At 46.0% G+C, this 19683-nt stretch overlaps 1 protein-coding gene across 5 annotated transcripts in view; it reads left to right on the forward strand.

The window, feature by feature from the left end:
- ZBTB3 (zinc finger and BTB domain containing 3) overlaps nucleotides 1-14096 on the forward strand; it is a 20159-nt gene extending 6063 nt beyond the window's left edge. For all 5 annotated transcript variants that reach the window (XM_083165637.1, XM_083165636.1, XM_083165639.1 and 2 more), the window contains one exon: nucleotides 11617-14096. In XM_083165637.1, coding sequence (XP_083021763.1) covers nucleotides 11619-13730 — 2112 coding nt within the window. In that variant the 5' untranslated portion in view covers nucleotides 11617-11618 and the 3' untranslated portion in view covers nucleotides 13731-14096. The remainder of the gene's footprint in view (nucleotides 1-11616) is intronic.
- Nucleotides 14097-19683: the final 5587 nt, after the last annotated feature.

Consider the following 19683-nt stretch of genomic DNA (forward strand, 5'->3'; position numbering starts at 1 on the left):
CACGGGCGGCAAAAGTACATTTCTGCCGGCCTCCTCAGCAAAGCAGACGTCCAGATTTTCTGCTTTTAGGCCGTCCTTTCGGCCCTCCCCTAGAGGTGGTGCGTCCTTTCGAGGACAGTCCTTCAGGGGAAAGTTTCAGGCCTCTAGGGGCAAAACTCAAAAGTCCAAGTTTGGCTCCTTCCATAAGAAGCCTGCCTCCAAAGGAGAGGACAAACCCTCCACATGACTGTCAGGGGATAGGCCCGACAGTGATAAAGGTGGGGGGGCGTCTCACACATTTCAGGGACGCATGGGTTTCTCTAGACCAGGATTCCTGGGTCTTAGAGATTATTACCCAGGGTTACAAAATCCCTTTCAGAGGGTTGCCTCCGAAGAGGTTCATACCCACACCCGTGCCGAAACAGGCGCTCCTTCGCACAGCTCTTATGAGAGCGGCTCATTCCCTTTTGGAAAAAGGGGTGGTTATTCCGGTTCCCAGGGCAGAGTGGAAAAAAGGCTTTTACTCCACGCTGTTCCTGGTGCCCAAACCAGACGGGTCTTTCAGACCAATACTAAACTTGAAATCCTTAAATGTCCATCTATGGGTAGACCATTTCAAAATGGAGTCTTTAAGGTCAGTACTCCTGAGTCTGGACCAGGGAGAATTTTTGGCGTCCATGGATGTCCAGGACGCATATCTGCACGTTCCCATCCACCCGGAACATCAGACCCTGTTGAGGTTTGCTATAGGAAACCTGCATTTACAATTCCGGGCGTTACCCTTTGGGCTAGCGACCGCGCCAAGGGTATTCACAAAGATAATGTCAGTGATGGCGGCGGTGCTGAGGCTCAGAGGAATCACAGTAATACCCTATTTGGACGATCTCCTGTTCAAAGCAGGGTCAGCAGCCATGCTTCAGAGTCACTTGGCAGAGGCCATCAGTTTTTTGCAGGCTCACGGCTGGATTTTAAATTTACAAAAATCTCAGTTGGTACCATCACAGAGGCTTCAATTCTTGGGAGTCATACTGGATACCCATCTCCATCGGGTTTTTCTCCCAGAGGTAAAGGCCAGGGATCTGGTCACTCTAGTGCAGGAGATTCTCAGAGCTCCGAGCTTGTCAGTATGGAGGTGCCTCAAGCTCCTGGGGAAAATGGTGGCGTCATTCGAGACGCTTCAATTTGCCAGGTTCCACTCTCGGGTGTTCCAATGGAACATTTTGTCAGCTTGGTCAGGAAACACTCTGACCATGAAGGTGGAGAGGATAGTGCTGTCTTCGGACACTCGAGACTCCTTGAAATGGTGGACAGAAGTAGATTCCCTTCAGTGGGGTCGGTCATTACAGACCTGGGACTGGTTGGTAGTAACTACCGACGCCAGTCTCAGGGGCTGGGGGGCAGTAGTCCTGGATCTCAGGCTGCAGGGCCGGTGGACGGCAGAGGAATCAGCATTACCAATCAACATCTTGGAGCTGAGGGCTGTCTGGAAAGTGATTTCCTTGGCGGGAGACAGGTTACGGAACCTCCCTTTGAGGATTCAGACCGACAATGCCACAGCTGTGGCGTATCTGAATCACCAGGGAGGTACACGCAGCAGATTGGCCATGTGGGAGGTGTCCAGAATCTTCCTATGGGCGGAACAGAATGTTCCTGCGGTATCGGCTATATTCATTCCAGGAGTGGAGAATATAGAAGCAGACTTCCTGAGCAGGGAGGAGCTCAAGGAAGGAGAATGGAGCTTACACCCTCAGGTGTTTCACCAGATCACTGTGATGTGGGGAACTCCGGATGTGGACCTGATGGCATCCAGGTTCAACCATCAGGTGCCCAGGTTTTATGCCAGAACGAGAGATCCGCTAGCAGAGGCAGTGGATGCCATGACTACTCAGTGGCAGGGAGATCTTCTTTATGCATTCCCTCCGGTTCCAATGTTAGCGAGACTTTTGAAAAGGATACAGGACCAGAAGGTTCCGGTGATTCTTGTGGCCCCAGATTGGCCAAGGAGGTCCTGGTACTCGAGGCTTCAGAGGTTGTCTGTGGACTCATGGCGTCTACCTCCGAGACCAGATTTACTAAGACAAGGCCCATTCAGTCACCTGGATTCCGATCGATTGATTTTGACGGCATGGCTATTGAAGCCGCCATTTTGAAAAGGAAAGGGCTTTCTGACGCAGTAGTGCAGACTATGATAAAAGCCAGGAAAGCTGTTTCCTCGGCGAATTATTATAGAGTCTGGAAGACTAACATTAGATGGTGTGAGAGGAGAAAGGTTCACACATCTCACTTCAAGTTAGCAAGAATGTTGGAATTCTTACAAGATGGGTTTTCATCGGGCCTAAGCCTTCAATCATTGAAGGTGCCGATTTCGGCCTTATCCATCTATTTCCAAAAAAGAGTAGCCATTTTGCCGGAGATTCAAACTTTTTTACAAGGGGTATCCAGACTAAAACCCCCTTACAAGCAACCAGTAGCGCCTTGGGATCTGTCACTGGTTTTGGATTGCCTTCAGAAGGCACCTTTTGAACCTTTAAGGTCGGCTGACTTTAAGTTTCTCACGTGGAAACTAGTGTTTTTGTTAGCAGTAGCATCAGCTAAAAGAGTGTCAGAGTTGGGAGCCTTGTCATGCAAATCTCCCTTCTTAATTTTTCATGATGACAGGGCTGTTCTGAGAACAGTACCTCAGTTTTTACCGAAGGTAGTCTCTGCCTTTCATTTAAATCAGGAGATAGTTCTACCTGTGTTTCAACCCCCAGAGGGTTCTAAGAAAAGGGACAAGTTGAAAACTTTGGATGTTGTGCGTGCTTTACGCATATATGTGGACAGAGTGAAGAGTGTCAGAAAGACTGACACATTATTGGTACTGTATGACGTACACAAAATTGGTTGGCCTGCTTCTAAGCAGACTATTGCTAGGTGGTTGCGATCTGTGATAGCTTTTGCATACACCAAAGTGGGTAGGCCTGTGCCGGCCAGAATTAATGCGCATACCACCAGGTCAGTTGCCACCTCTTGGGCGGTTCGACATGGGGCCACAGCTGAGCAGGTTTGCAGAGCTGCCACTTGGTCATCTGTTCACACATTTGCCAAATTCTATAGATTCCATGAGTTCGCGTCGGAGGACGCATCATTCGGACGAGCAGTGCTGAGAGCTGCAGACCTGAGCGTACCCTCCCAAAGGACCGGCTCTGGAACGTCCCAGTGTTGAGCTGTGTCACCAGGACCATTGAAAGAGAAAAAGGGATTTTTGTAAGAACTTACCGTTCGAATCCCTTTCTCTGATATGGTCCTGGTGACACAGCGATCCCTCCCTTACGCTCAGTAAGTATGCCAGTTTCATGATGTTCATGTTAAAATGGTTAAAGTTAACAGTTTCTGTTATAAAATGTGCATATAATATGTGCAGGCGTTTGTACTGAGTTAATGTATTCCAGTGGCTTTGAAAGATTGAACTGAAGAGTCCAGGGATGCAGTAGGGGAGGAGCCTACCCTCTAAAGCTTTAGGATAGGTGCCTGGCTCCTTCGGACCCTCCTACATCCCAGTGTTGAGCTGTGTCACCAGGACCATATCAGAGAAAGGGATTCGAACGGTAAGTTCTTACAAAAATCCCTTTATATATTCACATTACATGTTGGTTGGTGCTGGGTGTCTATGTAATAGGGTTTAATCAATGTCTCTTATAAGTTTTTTGTTTTACACTACAAAACAACAAACAAAGCAGACCTTGTTATAGGAACTGTTGGTGTATTCTAGACATTGGGTTAATGTGCCAGGTACTGCTGCTGCATGCTGAGAGAATGTATACACACGGATGACCAGCAGTGGGGATGGCTGTGTCAGAATACGGATGCAGGAATCCTGATAAAGGGAATCCCAACAGGGGTTTGGCAAGCATGCTCTCCTTCCCTTGGCCCTCCGGTACTTATGTAGTATCTGGGTGTCCGATTTTTTGATTGTATGTCTTAAGTTAAGGCATACAATCAGATGTGATGCGATATCGCATCGCATGCGACCATCGGATGCGATGCGATGACCTGATTTTTCCATAGGAATCAATGTTAAAATGGACTGAGTCCATTTTAACATGGAATTCAATGGGAAAAAGGGGTCCTTTTCATACCCCTACTATCCAAGTGGGCATGGAGTTGGATATAAACCTGTGGCGAGCGTAGCGAGCCACCGAGCCCGAAGCGTGGCGAGCGGACGGTATTCTGTGTCCCCTCGCGGGGCTCGCTACGCTCGCCACGCTTCGGGCTCGGTGGCTCGCTACGCTCGCCACAGGTTTATATCCAACTCCATGCCCACTTGGATAGTAGGGGTATGAAAAGGACCCCTTTTTCCCATTGAATTCCATGTTAAAATGGACTCAGTCCATTTTAACATTGATTCCTATGGAAAAATCGGGTCATCGCATCGCATCACATCCGATGGTCGCATGCGATGCGATGTGCCCGATCCGACCCGATTTCTTAATCGGGCGCCCTACATAAGTACCGGCCCTCCTCTAACCTTCGCAACACCAGCATTCGGTTGACTGTCAAAAGGTCAACGTGAGTTTTTCATGTTTTATTGTCTTGAGTGTCAACAAAGTCCCTGCCAAAGTGTACCGCATGTGCTCGCAGGGCCAAGTAATTATCACTCCAATAATATAGAGATAGATAGAATCCTTAAGGTGGCACTCACAGGCAACCTAAACAGCAAAAGTCCATAATCAAGTGAAGAGTCGGTGACCTCCGATAAGTAGGTCAGGTGGACTCTGCTACAATATATTACTAGATGGAGGCACTCAAATAATCTGACACCAGATGCAGATGTGAGCTTGACACAGACACCAAAAAAAGTGTAAAATGTATAGCAAACTCTTCCTGTGTCGACCACTTCCATGTCAACCTATTGCTTGTGTCGATCTCTTCACAGTGTATGGCCACCTATAAAAGTCTTTCCCGGTGATTCTATGACCTTGTGCGACACAGTCTATACTCCTGAACAGTTTCTTCGGAGTTCGTTACAGTTCAATAGCAATAATCAAGATCTGGGAATGCCGCTTACCTTGTAACTGAGAGTAAGCGCCCACAAGATACGTTCCTTGTAGGAGCACAATATTTCTCCCTCCTCCAGTCTCCCTGGATGACCAGATGCTTTTGGGGGGAATCAGAACTGTTTACATTAACAGGTATGATTGTCAGGGCCACGATGGGGATGGAAGAGTATTTTTAGATTCAGACAGGGATCAAGTCTTTAACAGTGTTAAGTCCATCTGCCATATGGTAGAGAAGCAGGGAGAGGTAGGGAGAAAGGTGGGGAGGAGAGAGATTGGGATTCCTAACAACTAAGCCTACAGTGCATGGGAGGCTGGTTATTGGTTTATAACCACACATAGGGAGTGTGACAATTGTGTAATAACTTTAGGAGGTTTTTGGCAGAGTATGTGCAAGGGGGAGATAATAGACCAGAGAAGAGAGGGAAAGGGGGGGGGGGGGGGGGTGTAAGGGTGACGAGTAAGTGGGTTGAAGTGGTGACATAGTACCAAAGGGTGTCCTCTCCTGAATGAATAGAGAGTGGAAGAAGAAAAGAGGTACAGTCTGCAGCAAACCAGACATTAAAAAACACTACCCCTTTAGCACTGAGCTGACAACCTAGGATATTGCCATGGCGAGTTGCTGCAATCCGACTTGATGTTAAACGGTCGACCATTCACAGCCATTATTCCCGATACGACCTAGGTTGGCTGCTTTGTGAAAGGAATACCTGGGTCATACATGAAATAGGCTATGCTTAAATCATTGCTGATTGGCAGGCTAAGAAGCGTTAGAAGATGATGTCACCTCTATGCATCTTGTGTGAATGGAGTAGACCGGGGCCATCTATTAGTGTGAAAGGGGTAAGTATATCTGAAGCCCTGGCACCCTGGAGTTGTATTGTGTGAAGGGTATAACAGAGCTATATGAACCTAAGAAAAGCTAACTAGGCATCAATTAAACAACCATATCAGTAATATAGGATCATTGTCCTGTTATGGGAAAATATGGATCTATAATACATAACACCAGTCAAAACAGGCGGAGTCTAAAGGTCCATACACACTGGGCGACTATGCCCAGCGTGTATGGACAGCGATGACCGCTGTCATCGCTGCGGGGAAAGCCGCTCAGTGCACCATTACACCATCCGTACTGCCTACATGCCATGTTACCCCGATAATAAGTCCTACCATTCTGCAGAACAGTCTAAAATGAACCCCACTCTGAAAAGAAGACCTAGCTAAACCACCATTTTGCCCCGTCCCTGCGCTACACTACAATGCTCCCAGCTCCGCCTCACCCATCCCACCCACCCTGCCACCCCCATGAAATGGATGCCGCTGTTAAAGACTTAAAAGTGGCATCCAATCAGTTGCAGCATCTCAGAGTGAGCGCGCACCCTCCCCTCATTTCCTGTGAATGACGACAATGTTAATTAAAATAAGACCTACCCTGAAAATAAGCAACGAAAAATGTAGGTGCTGATTGTTTATCACTTTCCACTATATTACTTTTTAAAGCTTGATACATCTGGCCCTATGTGAGTAGAAAATCCATAATCCCTCTAAACTGCACATACCTTCCCAACAGGCAGCTGTCACTCATCCATCATCGCTGGCATACTGGTAAAACCAGCCGACGAGGGACCTCGCTAGCGATTAATGCGCGAGCACGCATCCTTGCTAGTAGGCAATCTGTGGGGTATACACACTAGGCGATTTTCTGCTGAAAATCGCTCAAAACTCCTTTTTTGAACGATTTTCAGGTTAAAATCATCAAGTGTGTATAGGCCTTAAGTCTATCTATCTAGTAATTGTGCAAGACAGCACTCATCCTGTATAATAGGTGGCGGGGCATAGTCCAGAAGGAAATAACAACAGCACTTACCCAACCTCAGCAAAGGAAAGGAATGAACCAGCACTCACAGCTGGATGAAAAAAGGTGTTTGTATTACAGCATTGTAAAATACAGGTACTAGTGTTCCTTCTAGGAACTAACCAGGCCCACTGCCATCATGAAAGGGGGAGGGTCTGGCCCCGCCGAAGTCCCTACGCTGCCGGGGAAGTGCCGGGCATCGCCATCTACGACAATGCTGAGCTTTCTTATGCACACCAGCAAGGACAGTCAGCAGGTTCTTTTAGCGGGGTGCTGCTAGAGGGGCAGGGTGCATTTTGCCCTTTAAAAATCGCTTAAACAGCCTAGTGGGAACACTAGGTACATCATGGCTGCCCCAACAGCCGTTTCAATTGGAGTCCTTCCAGTCTTCATCAGGGGTGAAGACTGGAAGGACTCCAGTTGAAACGGCTGTTGGGGCAGCCATGATGTACCTGTATTTTACAATGCTGTAATCTCCAATACAAACACCTTTTTTTTTCATCTACCTGTAAGTGCTGGTTCATTCCATTTATAGATATAGATCTAATTATGTTGGTGATGCACCCACTTACTATAGGAGAGAAGCCCGGAGGCTTGGGACTAGATAGCTGAATTCTCTCTCTGAAGGCTATCCGTACATAGGGATCCATCCAATTCGGCACACTAGGAATAGTGCCGGGAAGGATCTCCGAGTTATTTGGTTCATTGCACTGTTCAGTCCAACTAGTGGATGTGTCTCAGGAATGAGCAAAAGAATAGTTCTGCGATACTGTTTTGTGCCCTAGTGCACAAACTGCATTATAGCAGGGCACTTAGGTAGGAGAATGCCAGTTCTTAAACATCCTGTTAAGTCGCGGGTACCGGCATTCTCTGACATAGCATCTGAATTGAATCAACCACATAACATATTTAAAATTCCGGATGGCTGCCATATTTAGTCCAGTTGTTGCTTCACAGGTTATAAACTATCAAATAGAAAAGAGTCATACAATAATATATCATGAAGGAAAATAAACTGGTACGAGATTGGCGCACTGTATACAATCAGCTATAGTGGTCCTATCATCCGTTTTTGCCTAGAATCCCTATCCGATGTTTTGGTAACTTTGTCAGAAACATCCATGTCCCTCCCTCTTCCTTCTTTTTTTTTTTTTTTCCCGAAAACACACTAAATTGACTATTTTTAGCATCCATTTTCTATGGCTGGGATTGAATAGGTCTGGACCCATATTTCTGACAATCGGAAAGATCAGCCAGGATTTAATATGCCCCATAGTAAATAAATAGCGTGGTCTGTCTGTATTAGTCTGAGATTCCCAGAAAGGTGTGTTATAGCGCTCAAGTGGCGGAATTCCGATGGTCAGTATACCGACAACGGAATCCCGACTGCCGATACTGACAGAGGGTGAGTGCATTAAAGCCCCTTGCTGCACTCGCCAAAGGTTCTATTCTCCCTCATGGGGTTCGTGGACCCCCTCGAGGGAGAATAGCCCCCGCAAGTCGGGATGTTGGTACTGACTGTCAGGAATCCCGACTGTTGGGGGGTCATCTAAATAGGTCGCCCAATAGGGTCACGTTGTTTGGCTGTTGATATGGGGATTGCATTCGCTTTGACAATCCAATCAAAGCGAATGCAATCTCAATATCAACAGCCAAACAACGTGACCCTATTGGGCGACCTATCCACCATAGTCGTAGCTAGAAATGGAATGCATGTAACGTCTTAATGTAATGTCGTCGTCCCCCTTACCCCTGTTTAATGCTGCACTGTAATCCACTAAAAAATCCTAGTGTGCGCAAGCATACATGGCCAATAAAGTTGATTCTATTCTATACTATCCAAAACACCCAGAAAGTTCGTGGTCATTTTAAGAGATTTTATTCTCTGAAAAATAGCATATACAGTGTAGTATTCATGTAATATTTTAGTATAATCATAATAGTATGCGAGAGCTTATTTATAGCGCATAAATATGGAATTACTGAACCAAGAAATCCTTTGGTCCCTTCTGGCTAACGTGGATACTGCTTTTGTACCAAAATAAGCAAGTGCCGATTGCAGTAATTGACCTTGAGAACGGGAAATGTAATCCTGACTAGCCTGTGTGCATGCATTGGCATTGCCCTAGCAGATTATCTACCCCCTGAGGAAGAATCAAAAAGCATAGGATTCATCAACTGGACACTGTTTCATTGCACTTAAATACTCTTGCTGGATATTGGGTCTAATTCAAGAGTCGGTTCTTAGATCGAGCAATTATCGAATGAGCACGCATGCGTACGGATCATAGCGGCATGCGCCAGGGTAGATATTAACAGAAGTTGCGCATAGATCGTAAATGCAATTTGGTCAGAGGTTGACTGACGGGAAACCGGAATTAGGTATTGGACATGCTGTGTTCAGGGAGTGTCTGAAAAAAATGCAGGCACGCCAAAGCGTTTTAGGGAGGGTCTGCATTGACCTCGATCTGCCTGTCTGTCGCTGATTACCACTAGGATCAGACTTACATTTGCACAGACTGGAAAAAAAAAACCTTTAGCTGTTTCATGTGGATAGCGATCAGCGATATTTTTGCAATTTTTTTAGATCGGGTGCAATATGACAGTTGAATCCAGCCGTATAATGCAGCTAAGGGACTTACAATTTCCTGGTTCCACCTTGTATAGCTCGACTCTTTCAAGGTCATCACCTTAAGCTTTAATAACACATGTTACTTTATAAGAAAACATAAATACATACATATTACACCATGTATTATATACTGCTCGTTTCTGTATTCACAGAAAATAGGCCTATTAAAAAGATTGTCTGGTTGCAAAGTAGGAACTCCAGGAGTAATACAGATAAGCTTCTTAGTTAATTTATTTGGCATTTAGCTAATTGTTGTAGTTGTATACAGTCCACTAATCCTATACTAATGTATATCACCACTGGTTATCTCTAATATTTACTTTGTGCATATTTAATAAGAAGCAATGCCTAAAATATATGAAACCGTGGTGATTGAAGCTTTTTATACTATCATTGTACAGAAAATCAAGGGCAAATATTCCCTTTATAATATACTGGGAGTCTGTTGCATAACATTGTAGATGTTTCTTTGTATGCCGTTCTGGTACTTTTAAGGTGCCCACACACTAGAACGATTTTTGGGCCGATTTTCGATAAATCGGCCAATATATCGGCCGATATTTACCGATAATCGGTCGAAAATCGGCCGATGCTCGCTCCCGTGGATCTTTTGCTAAATCTTCTGATCTTACGTGCTGCACAAAAGATCAGAAGATTTAACAAAAGATCCATAGGAACGCACACGGGATCTTAAGAAAAAACTTTGGTAAAGATGTGCGCTTGCCTAAAATCTTTTGTCCAGATCGGACAAAAGATTTGAAGGCTAATTTATGCGCACATCTTAAGATCGCAGATCTTTCTAGTGTGTGGGCACCTTTTAGTCTCATTTTATTTATATCTTTATAAACTTTACTTAAACCGTCAACATGGCACATGAGATGACAATATTTCATGAGATTAATATGCTTATTTTGGGCCAAATGTAAAAGGGTGTGTTTAAAAAAAAAAAAAGGTCATCAGGGTGCTCGTACAATTAAAAAAACACTTACATTTCCTCCCTGTATTTCTGGAACCAGGATTGGCTCAAAGAGCCTGGGACTGATGTATGCTCGAGAAGGGGAACCCCACACTGTTTTTTTTTCTTTTTTGTAACTTTTAAAAAGTCAATCTTTCTGGTTTGTGCTAAAACAAATCGCACTGTCTCACATTCTGCCCTTTGTGTTAACAATTGGGATGCTACACGTGCCATGCACCGTATTATGGGGTTTATTTAGATGTGATAGCAGCCCTACGATTCTGCAAGGTGGCTGAGTATCGAATGACTGTATGGATTGATAAGTACATTTGTGAGGCCATTCAGCCTCTTTTCTGATCGCAAGCCTTTTGCATGTTGGTTGACAGGAAAATGCCATTTGTGGGTGTCTCGGATGTTTTCTGAAAGTGTAAGGAAAAACCTAGGCATGCCCAAGTGTTTTCTGGTAGGGTGTGTGACGTCCGCTATGGCCTCGATCAGCCTGTTTCTATTGCACAGGCAGAGAAGGTTTTGTATTATGCACAGACTTGGAAAATCATTTGCTAGTAAGTTGCAAATGGATTTGGAGCTAGACACCTATCAGTGTGTTTTCACAAGCCATTCACAGATTTGCACGCGGCGGCTGTCTGAACACAGAGCTCTGATAAATCACTGCACTGTGATCAGGTCTGAATAAGCCTATATCATCAATGTACATGGTGTCCCAACAGCTCTGACTAGTGATGTGTGGCTGCTTGCACCAAATAATATGTCTATATGGGGTCAATTAAATTTAGCACGATATGATTAGAACCGGAAAGAAGGTCCCGGAGCCATTCAGTTGAGTGCGCTCTTATGCCTGACCAGAGGATTTCGTTTGGCACCTCTTGGACTAAACTTGTGCCGCAATGCTGGTTTCTGCCTTTAGCGCAGCACTCGCAACTAAACACCCAGCTTGAGTCTCAGGAACCGGCATTCTCCGACATAACAGCGCAATTAATTGAATTCCTCTGGGAGCTTCCTCGCGGTGCTCTCTGTATTGTGCTGATTCAAATTGACATGGGTGTTACAACTTGTAATAACTGTTGCTTTTTTGTCCTCTTTTCTTTGCCAATTTTGATAGCTTTAATAATGTGTATATGTATCTTCTTTTTCACAGCCATGGATTTCCCAGACCACAGCCGTCGCATACTGCGCAGCCTTAGAGACCAGCAGTCCCAGGGTTTCCTTTGTGATTGCCAAGTGTCTGTGGGCACTGCCAGGTTCCTGGCTCACCGCTCCATCCTGGCCTCATGCAGCCCCTTTTTCAACATGTCATGTAGGGAGAGACCTGACACACAAGAGTTCACACTTAACAACCAAATTGTCACAGCTCCAGCCTTCTCTTTACTCCTTAATTTTATGTACTGTGGTCGACTCGGTTTTCAGGAGGCACCAACTGAGGATGTGTTGGCAGCTGCTAGCTATCTGCATATGGATGAAGTTGTGAGGGTTTGCAAGAAAAGGCTCCAAGGCCGAGCACCAGCTGAGGCCGACAGCACTCGCAGAGAGGAAGAAGGTGGAACGGTCTGCTTGGGGACAGAAAATGATGGCGGAGACCGGGAGCCTGAGGATTTAGAGGGAGGGCAGGTGTCTGCAAAAAGCATGAAATATGAAGGGCAGGAAACAGCAGGGAATGGACAGAGAGCAGTCGGGAGTGCTATGTACCATTCACAAGAAGCAGCCGGTAGCAGTAGTCATCAGAGGAAAGAGACTGCAGGCGGTGGGCAGAAATTGCTTGGAGGTATAAAGTGTCAGGGACTTGAAGGATCAGTGAGTGTGCAAAGAGTAGCAGGAGGATCTAGGTTTCAGCTGAAAAGCTTGGCAGAGAGTGGGCAGAGTCTAGCAGGCAGTTCTAGGTTTGAATCGCAAGAAAGCGCTGGCAGTAGTGAAGTGGTCACCGGTAGTTTGAAGTGTCAGGGGCAACAGGCATCGGTGAGTAGTCAGGAGGTTGACGGCAGCTCTAGTTTTGAGGTACAGGAGAGCGAGGAGAGTGAAGAGATTGCAGAGGTTGTAGTGTGTCCCATGCATGAAGCAGTAGAAAGTACACTTGCACCAACTGCTCAGAGATTCTCCTCACAGAGTCAAGATAGTAATCCTGGTGTGCAGGGCAGTCTTTCAAGAAATTCCCAGAAGAGACCAGAACCAGCAGGTAGCACACAGGGTACTCATGTAGGCTCCAGATATTCCCATCAGGCTCAAGACATTCCTGGCATCAGTAACCAATCATTGCCTCCCTCTAGATACTCTTTGCAACCACAAGATGAAGCTGGTACATCTTTGGCGATGACCGGAACCTCCAGATTCTCTCTGCAAACTCAGGAGCCCACTGGCAGCATTTTGACTGGGCAAGGCACTCAAAGATACTCCTTACAGAGTCCAGAATTGGCAGGCAACACCCTAGCACAGCCAGGCACATCCAGATATTCCCTACAGCAGCCCGCAGGCAGCATTCAAGGAGGGCCGTCTCGCTCCAGATACAGTTTACAAATGCAGGAGCCCACAGGTAGCATGGCTGCACCACCTGGCCCTTCCAGATTCTTTGTGCAAAACTCTGAGTCTGCAAGTAATGCACTGGGACTGCCAGGTACATTGAGGTACTCTCTTAACAGCCCTACATCTCCTGCTGCCAAGATGGAAGAAAGGGAATGCACCAAATCAGAGCTGACCGTCACCACCACAACTCAGCCAGGCATGGAAACCACAGCTGCCCCTAGTCCATGTAGCTCCACTGTTAGCGAGGGCCAACCAGGCTCTGGGGTAGCAGTGAAAATAGAGGCCATTGTAATATCAGACGAGGAGTGTGAAAAGGCAGTTGGGGCTTTTAAAAGGCATGGGTATGAAGAAGAAGATGAAGAATCTGGATATTTGCCTTACCACATGATTACTGTGCCAGGTGGGCACCACCCAAACTATGGAGGCTTATTACCAACTTCCATGCACCCAGAGGCAATGTACTTACAGGATTTTGAAGGACACCATGGTTTTCCTTTGTTTCCCGAAGACGTGCCCACTTGTAAGACCTGTGGAAAAACATTCTCCTGTTCCTACACTCTTCGCCGGCATGCTACAGTGCACACGCGGGAACGGCCCTATGAGTGCCGTTATTGTTTGCGCAGCTACACTCAAAGTGGAGACTTATACAGACACATCCGCAAGGCACACAGTCAACAGGAGCCAGGTGCCAAAAAACCAAAGGTGGACATGGAGCCCACACCCCCAAATTTGCCTTAAATTATAGTGACGTACTTTGGGAGAAGAACCAATCAGAGCCGTGTCCTGTTTAGACATGGATGATTTCTATTCTCCCTTTTATCCCACGGATTTCTTCTTAATGGTTTTAATTTATTCAACAGTCATGTTTTTTTGTAATAGAACAATTGCTCAAACTCTTGCAGTAATCTCGGCAGCAAAAAGAAAAGCTTCCCAACCGCTACTGCTGTCACTGGTCAATTTAAAGACTTCTGAGACAAAACATAACCCTGTGCAAGGGGATAACATGCACACTGATTAGTGCTCCGATATCCTTCTGATGGATCAGAAATGTATCACTTAGGTACCATGATCCTGTATCATTAAACAGTGTCTCTTAATGATCAACTCTGAATGTGTGAGATGTTTCAGAAATAATTGCTTGTCTAGGATCAAATATATAAACCGTGTTCATTCTTGCACCCTGCACCTGTCACAAACCATGCAGGTCCTTCCTACCTGGGGTGTCACTCTCTGCTCTGGTGCATCCAGCACAGTAAGCTCTGTATCTCTATATTGTGATACAGACCAGTGTATTCTAGAAGCACCAGAGCAGATGGCAACACAGGCTGGAAAGAGGAACCGTAATTGTTGTGACCAGTGCAGGGTGCTATAATAAACACTATATATACTGTATGATTAAAGGAAATAAACACTTGGTCCATTTTGACTGGTTAAGCAATTTGTGGAGTAAGTAGTCACATACTTGAAAGTCGTGTTGTGACTTGTTGTCTTGCTAAAGAGCAGGGGAGGTTAAACCTGTCTTCAAGATCTACCAACAGTTCATGTATCTCAGACAACCTGCGGATCTGTAGTAGGAATAAATGCAGCAGGTTTGAAAATGTGACCGTAAAAATACACTATGCGATAGTATAAATACACTATGGGCCGATTTCATCACTTCAGGCTGATCAGTGGAAATCTGCCCAATATTGCATGTGTGGGACATCCGATCCGATGCGCGGTCCCCTGCGCATCGGACCAGATCAGGAGGTCGGACGTTCAGCATGTAAGATTATGTCCAACCTCCCTATTTGCTCATGCCTGACCGGGGAGCAGTGGGTTAAGCGGCTGGTGCTGTGCACTGCCCTAGCAGGTGGTGTGGGGCGGGCAGTGGGTGCAGAGTGCTGTGCTAGCGGGCGGTGAGGAGCAGTGGGGCGGGTGCTGCGCTAGCGGGCGGTGATCAGATCATCAGCGGGACTGGCAGCGACGGGTATTAGTGTTAAAATAACCTGTCAAATGACTGGCTGTTCTCTGATTTGCTGAGAGCTTTCTCAGCCAATTAGCGGCTGGCCGGAAGGGAGGAAGCAGAGGAAGTGCTCTCTCTCGGCCATAGGCTGGACATGTGTTTTTTTTATTCTAATACCTGCCGCTGCCCGTCCCGCTGATGATCTTATCGCCACCCGCTAGTGCCACATTCAGCACCCACCGCCTGCCCCACTGCTCCTCACCGTCGCTAGTGCATCGCTTAGCAACTGCCGTCCACCCCACTGCTCCTCACAGCCCGCTGCAGCTCCCCACTTTTACATGTGATAAATCGCATTTATCACATGTGAAAAATGGCACATCAAGTGCCAAATCGTATGTGAGCCTCCCGGGGAGCTGCCGGGCGGCTCGCCGGAGAATTGGGTCCGACTTGTCCTTAGGCCTAATCTATGGAGTCTTTTAGTAATGACTACAGCTGTGCACCAGCTAGGTGATTTAGAAAATGTGGACCGTTGGTAGATCTCTAGGACAGGTTTGGCCACCCCTGCTCTTGAGTGACTATTTGATAACTATACTAAATGGTTATCACAACCTGTATTGATTATCAATACCAATTGGTCTGAGCTAATGTTACACAAAGTATCCTGAAAACACAACCTAACTTCTTGTGCGTTTTAATGTGTGCAGTGATGCATAATTTTTTTAATGTTGAAATGATTTACTTTATTCACTATTAAGCAATAAATTATAGCTGTAGAACACTGTACATTTTGTACTACATCGCATCGCAACTAGTTCAAATCGCATGCAATAAGTTAAACCAGCGTGCAATATAAACTAGATGCTATGCCATCTGGTACAAAAAGTACTGCATGCACATACCTTTTTATTTATTGTTTTATTTACAGTTTCTTATATAGCGCAGTATATTCCATTGCTCTTTACAATTGGAAACAACAGTGATTAAACAAACTGGGTAGATACAAACCAACATGGAGGTAGGAGGGTCCTGAATATGATAAGCTAGCCTGAAGAGGTGAGTTTTCAGGGAACGCTAGAAATGTTGGAGACTAGAGGAGAGTCTTAGTGTGCATGGAAGGGCATTCCATAGGGCTATTTCACACTGTGTGGGTGCCGCTGGACAGGAAAATACTGCACGGCTTAAAAGCCGTGCTGTCCCTGCAGTGTGTAATGGACTGCTATTTGTCCATTCAAACGGGACGGTCAGGGCACGGCCGCCGGATCTTACCACTGCAGTGGGCAGCTGCCATGCCGTCCCGTCCTGCCTGTTCAGTGTGGTGTGAGGCAATGGGCGCCTTCGTACACCACGGTAACTGCCGGATAATAAAGCCCCCCCATGTGACGAGAGGGGCGGGCGTACAGGAAGTTAGACTGGACATGCCAGTCAAATTGTTTCTAAAAACCGGACAAACTTTGTCTGGCATTACCCATAGGGCTATTTCACATGCTCCGGCTCCTGCCAGGCGGCGAAGAAGCCGTGCCGCACACTGTAGTTAATAATGGACACAATTGTGTCCATTCACACGGGACGGCCACGGCCCGGTTGCTGCCGGATCCCACCAATGGAAGGGAAGGCTGCCGGGCTGTGGCCATCCCCACCATTCTAAACTCCTGAGTGCCTCACAGCTTCTTGGCCATGCCGGGTTTCGCCGCCCAGCAGGAGCCGGAGCTCGGGAAGTAGCCCGTACGGTGGGGGCTGACCAACAAAAATCCTGCAAGTGTTAATGGGAGCGAGTAACTTATAAGCAAAGAGCTATAAGTCTGTGTAGTCAGAGTAGTGGCTTTGTATGTAAGTAGAAGTATTTTATATTGAATGCGGTAATATACAGGCAACCAATGGAGGGTCTAGCAGAGCGGATCAGCACAGACGATGAACGTCTAGCCAGGAAGATCAGCCTTGCAGCTGTATTCAAAATAGATTGAAGTGGTGGGAGTCTTTTCTTAGGAAGACCGGTAAGGAGGCCATTGCAATAATCAATGCGAGATATGATGAGTGCATGGATAAGAGTTTTTGCAGTGTCTTGTGTAAAGTACAGACGAATTTTGGATATGTTTTTTAGATGCATGTAACATGATTTAGAGACAGATTGAATGTGAGGAATAAAGGACAGTTCAGAGTGGAGAATGACCCCTAGGCAGCGAGCTTGTGGAGTAGGAATAATTGTTGTATTCTCAACAGTGATGGAGATATCAGGTTAGTAACTTAGCTGGTGGGAACATAATTAATTCTGTTTTGGAAATGGGAGCGTGCATCGCAAGCCAAAAGAAACACGGTGTGACCAACCATCACACAGTGTCTGGGCACCTTTAGAACTGGGAGGGGTTTGTCCTGCTTAAAACCTATTTCAATGTAAAAACAAAGGCACCTAGTGTTTGTCCGCTTCATGCATAAAAAATGCATGTGCGCAGCTTGCATGTTTTTTTTTCTAGGAATAACTTGTTTTTTATTAATTTCTGTTAACTATGCATGAACATCTGTGGAGGAGGGGGGATTCAATTAGCTGTAGTAATTTACCACCACCTAATCGATCCCCCAGTACTAATCAATTAGCCCTGAAGGCATTCCACTGAGCTTAAGGGCCCCTGAGAGTGGAAAAAAAAACCACATAGACATCACTGACTGTCCATTCATTTCTATGTGGGCCCGCTGCTGTCCGGCTTCCCCTACGCTACCCGGTCTCTGGTACGCAACGCGTCGTTCACCACCCAGCCCACTGCCTCCCCTGCCCGGCTTTCTGCTTGCGGCGATCACTGCCCAGGTCAGGGCGCCCACTGCCTCTCCTGTCTGGCTCCTTGCTTCCTATACGCTGCGTCCCATGCCCGCCTCCAGGCTGCACATAAGATTTACCAAATTTTATGTGCAGCCCGTCCGACCTCCCGACCCGATGTGAACGGGACCGCGCAATGGGGTCGGATGGGACGTCTGCACATACGATTTGGCCCGATCCATCCAAATCCGGTGAAAGCGGGCTCAAATTGCAGAGTGTATGGGGGCCTTAACAGAGATGAGCAGACCCAAAAAGAAATCCCTGATAAATTGCCTGTTTTTCAGGTGCTTCTAATACATAGGCACTAGAAATGTATCCTGGATTCTATGTTTCACACCTGAAAACAGTAAGTTTACCATGCAAAAAAGACATTGCTTAAATTGAATAACCCCAGGCGTTAACGGGTTTATATCATCATAATAGTTCCTGCATTGTGCAAATCAAAGCATAGATTGATAGTTCTAAGACCTATTAAATACACTAGTGTCCATCCAAATAATGATAGACGTACTTAAGGATATTTTCCCGGTTGCCAATATTATCCAAGCTATATCCAGGGACTGACTTTTTCATCCAGCCTTATGGTGCTAATACACTTGTGCGATCGGATGCGATGCGCCATTGCAGTGCGAATTCCCATAGCATCCGATTGCATCTTAAGTGCTTTTTTCCAGCACCCGATGTCTCATGCCACCTGTCGCATGCCATTGGGTGCTGAAAGAGTGCTGGCGGGTGTAGTGGTGTGAGCAGCAGGAGGGCTGGTGGGTGGCAGAATTTGGGGGGAAAAAAACATTTCAAAACACTGGGCGACTGAGAGAGCTTAGCCAATTAAAGGCCTCACATTCAGGCGGCCGCTGATTGGCTAAGAGATCAGGGGCCACTCAGTCTTTTTAAATGTTTTTTCAAACTCTGCCACCTGTCACTGACTACCAGTACCCGTTCAGCTACACTGCCATCAGTAATCACACATGCAAAACCACAGGCAATCATACATGCAATGCAATAATTATGTGGAGCACATAATATTTATCATCGTGACATTTGACCTGCGGCCCACGTATCGCATTGGGTGACACATGTGATATGTTGTGTCGATTTATCAAAATTTCCTTGATCGCATGCCATATCTCACATGTGTATGGGCACCAATAAGTCACTTGGCTGTATGAAAGGGTGTATTTTCATTTGGACAGAAAGGTCTGATTGGTTAGTCAATTCTAATGGAGTTGATGGTGTACTAATTGCAGCCTGGTGCTACATGGAGAAGGTAAGCAGTGTGAGCTGTCACAGTATAACCTATAATAATTAACAGGTCTATTGTTTTCTAACAAATGCTAACCAACAGAGAAATGCCTGGTTTCTCAGCTGTATTGCTTAGTTTCTTAAATGTGTGCTGAGACCATAGTGTGCAAGAGGGCTGATGACTTTGACTTTTTAAGCTCTTTTGTGTCTTATTTTTAGAAACAGAGACATCTGTCAGTTGGTTTATATCTACTTACATGCACCTGAAGGGGAAATAATCAGTACAGTTATAGTTTCCTGCTTCCTCCAATGATGCACCTGTGGCTTTTTCTCCTCATCAGACTGCTGGACACACTCTGGTTGAGTAAAAAAAGAAAAGGGCGGAAACAAACAAAATACCTTTTTAAGTATGTAGTGGCAATAACCTGCTTATAATGCCATGTAACGGTCGGTATCAAAAGGTGGCATCTTAAGATGGCTACATACATGTACAATCCCTTGCTGATTGGGTTAATGCTCCCGTTAGACTAATTCAGCATGGATCGCTGCGTTAAGAAAAAGCAGTTGCCACCCAGAAAAAAGAAGATAAAACAAAACCCTTTGCAGAAATTTCGAATGCATCACACAACCCGATGCTGCACCATCCGCTCGCAAAACAACGGATCAGCAGAATACTTTCCATCTGTGCCAGTCAAAGG

Source organism: Crinia signifera, chromosome 11 (genome assembly GCF_055691185.1).
Source record: "Crinia signifera chromosome 11, ASM5569118v1, whole genome shotgun sequence".
NCBI classification, from domain to species: Eukaryota; Metazoa; Chordata; class Amphibia; order Anura; family Myobatrachidae; genus Crinia; species Crinia signifera.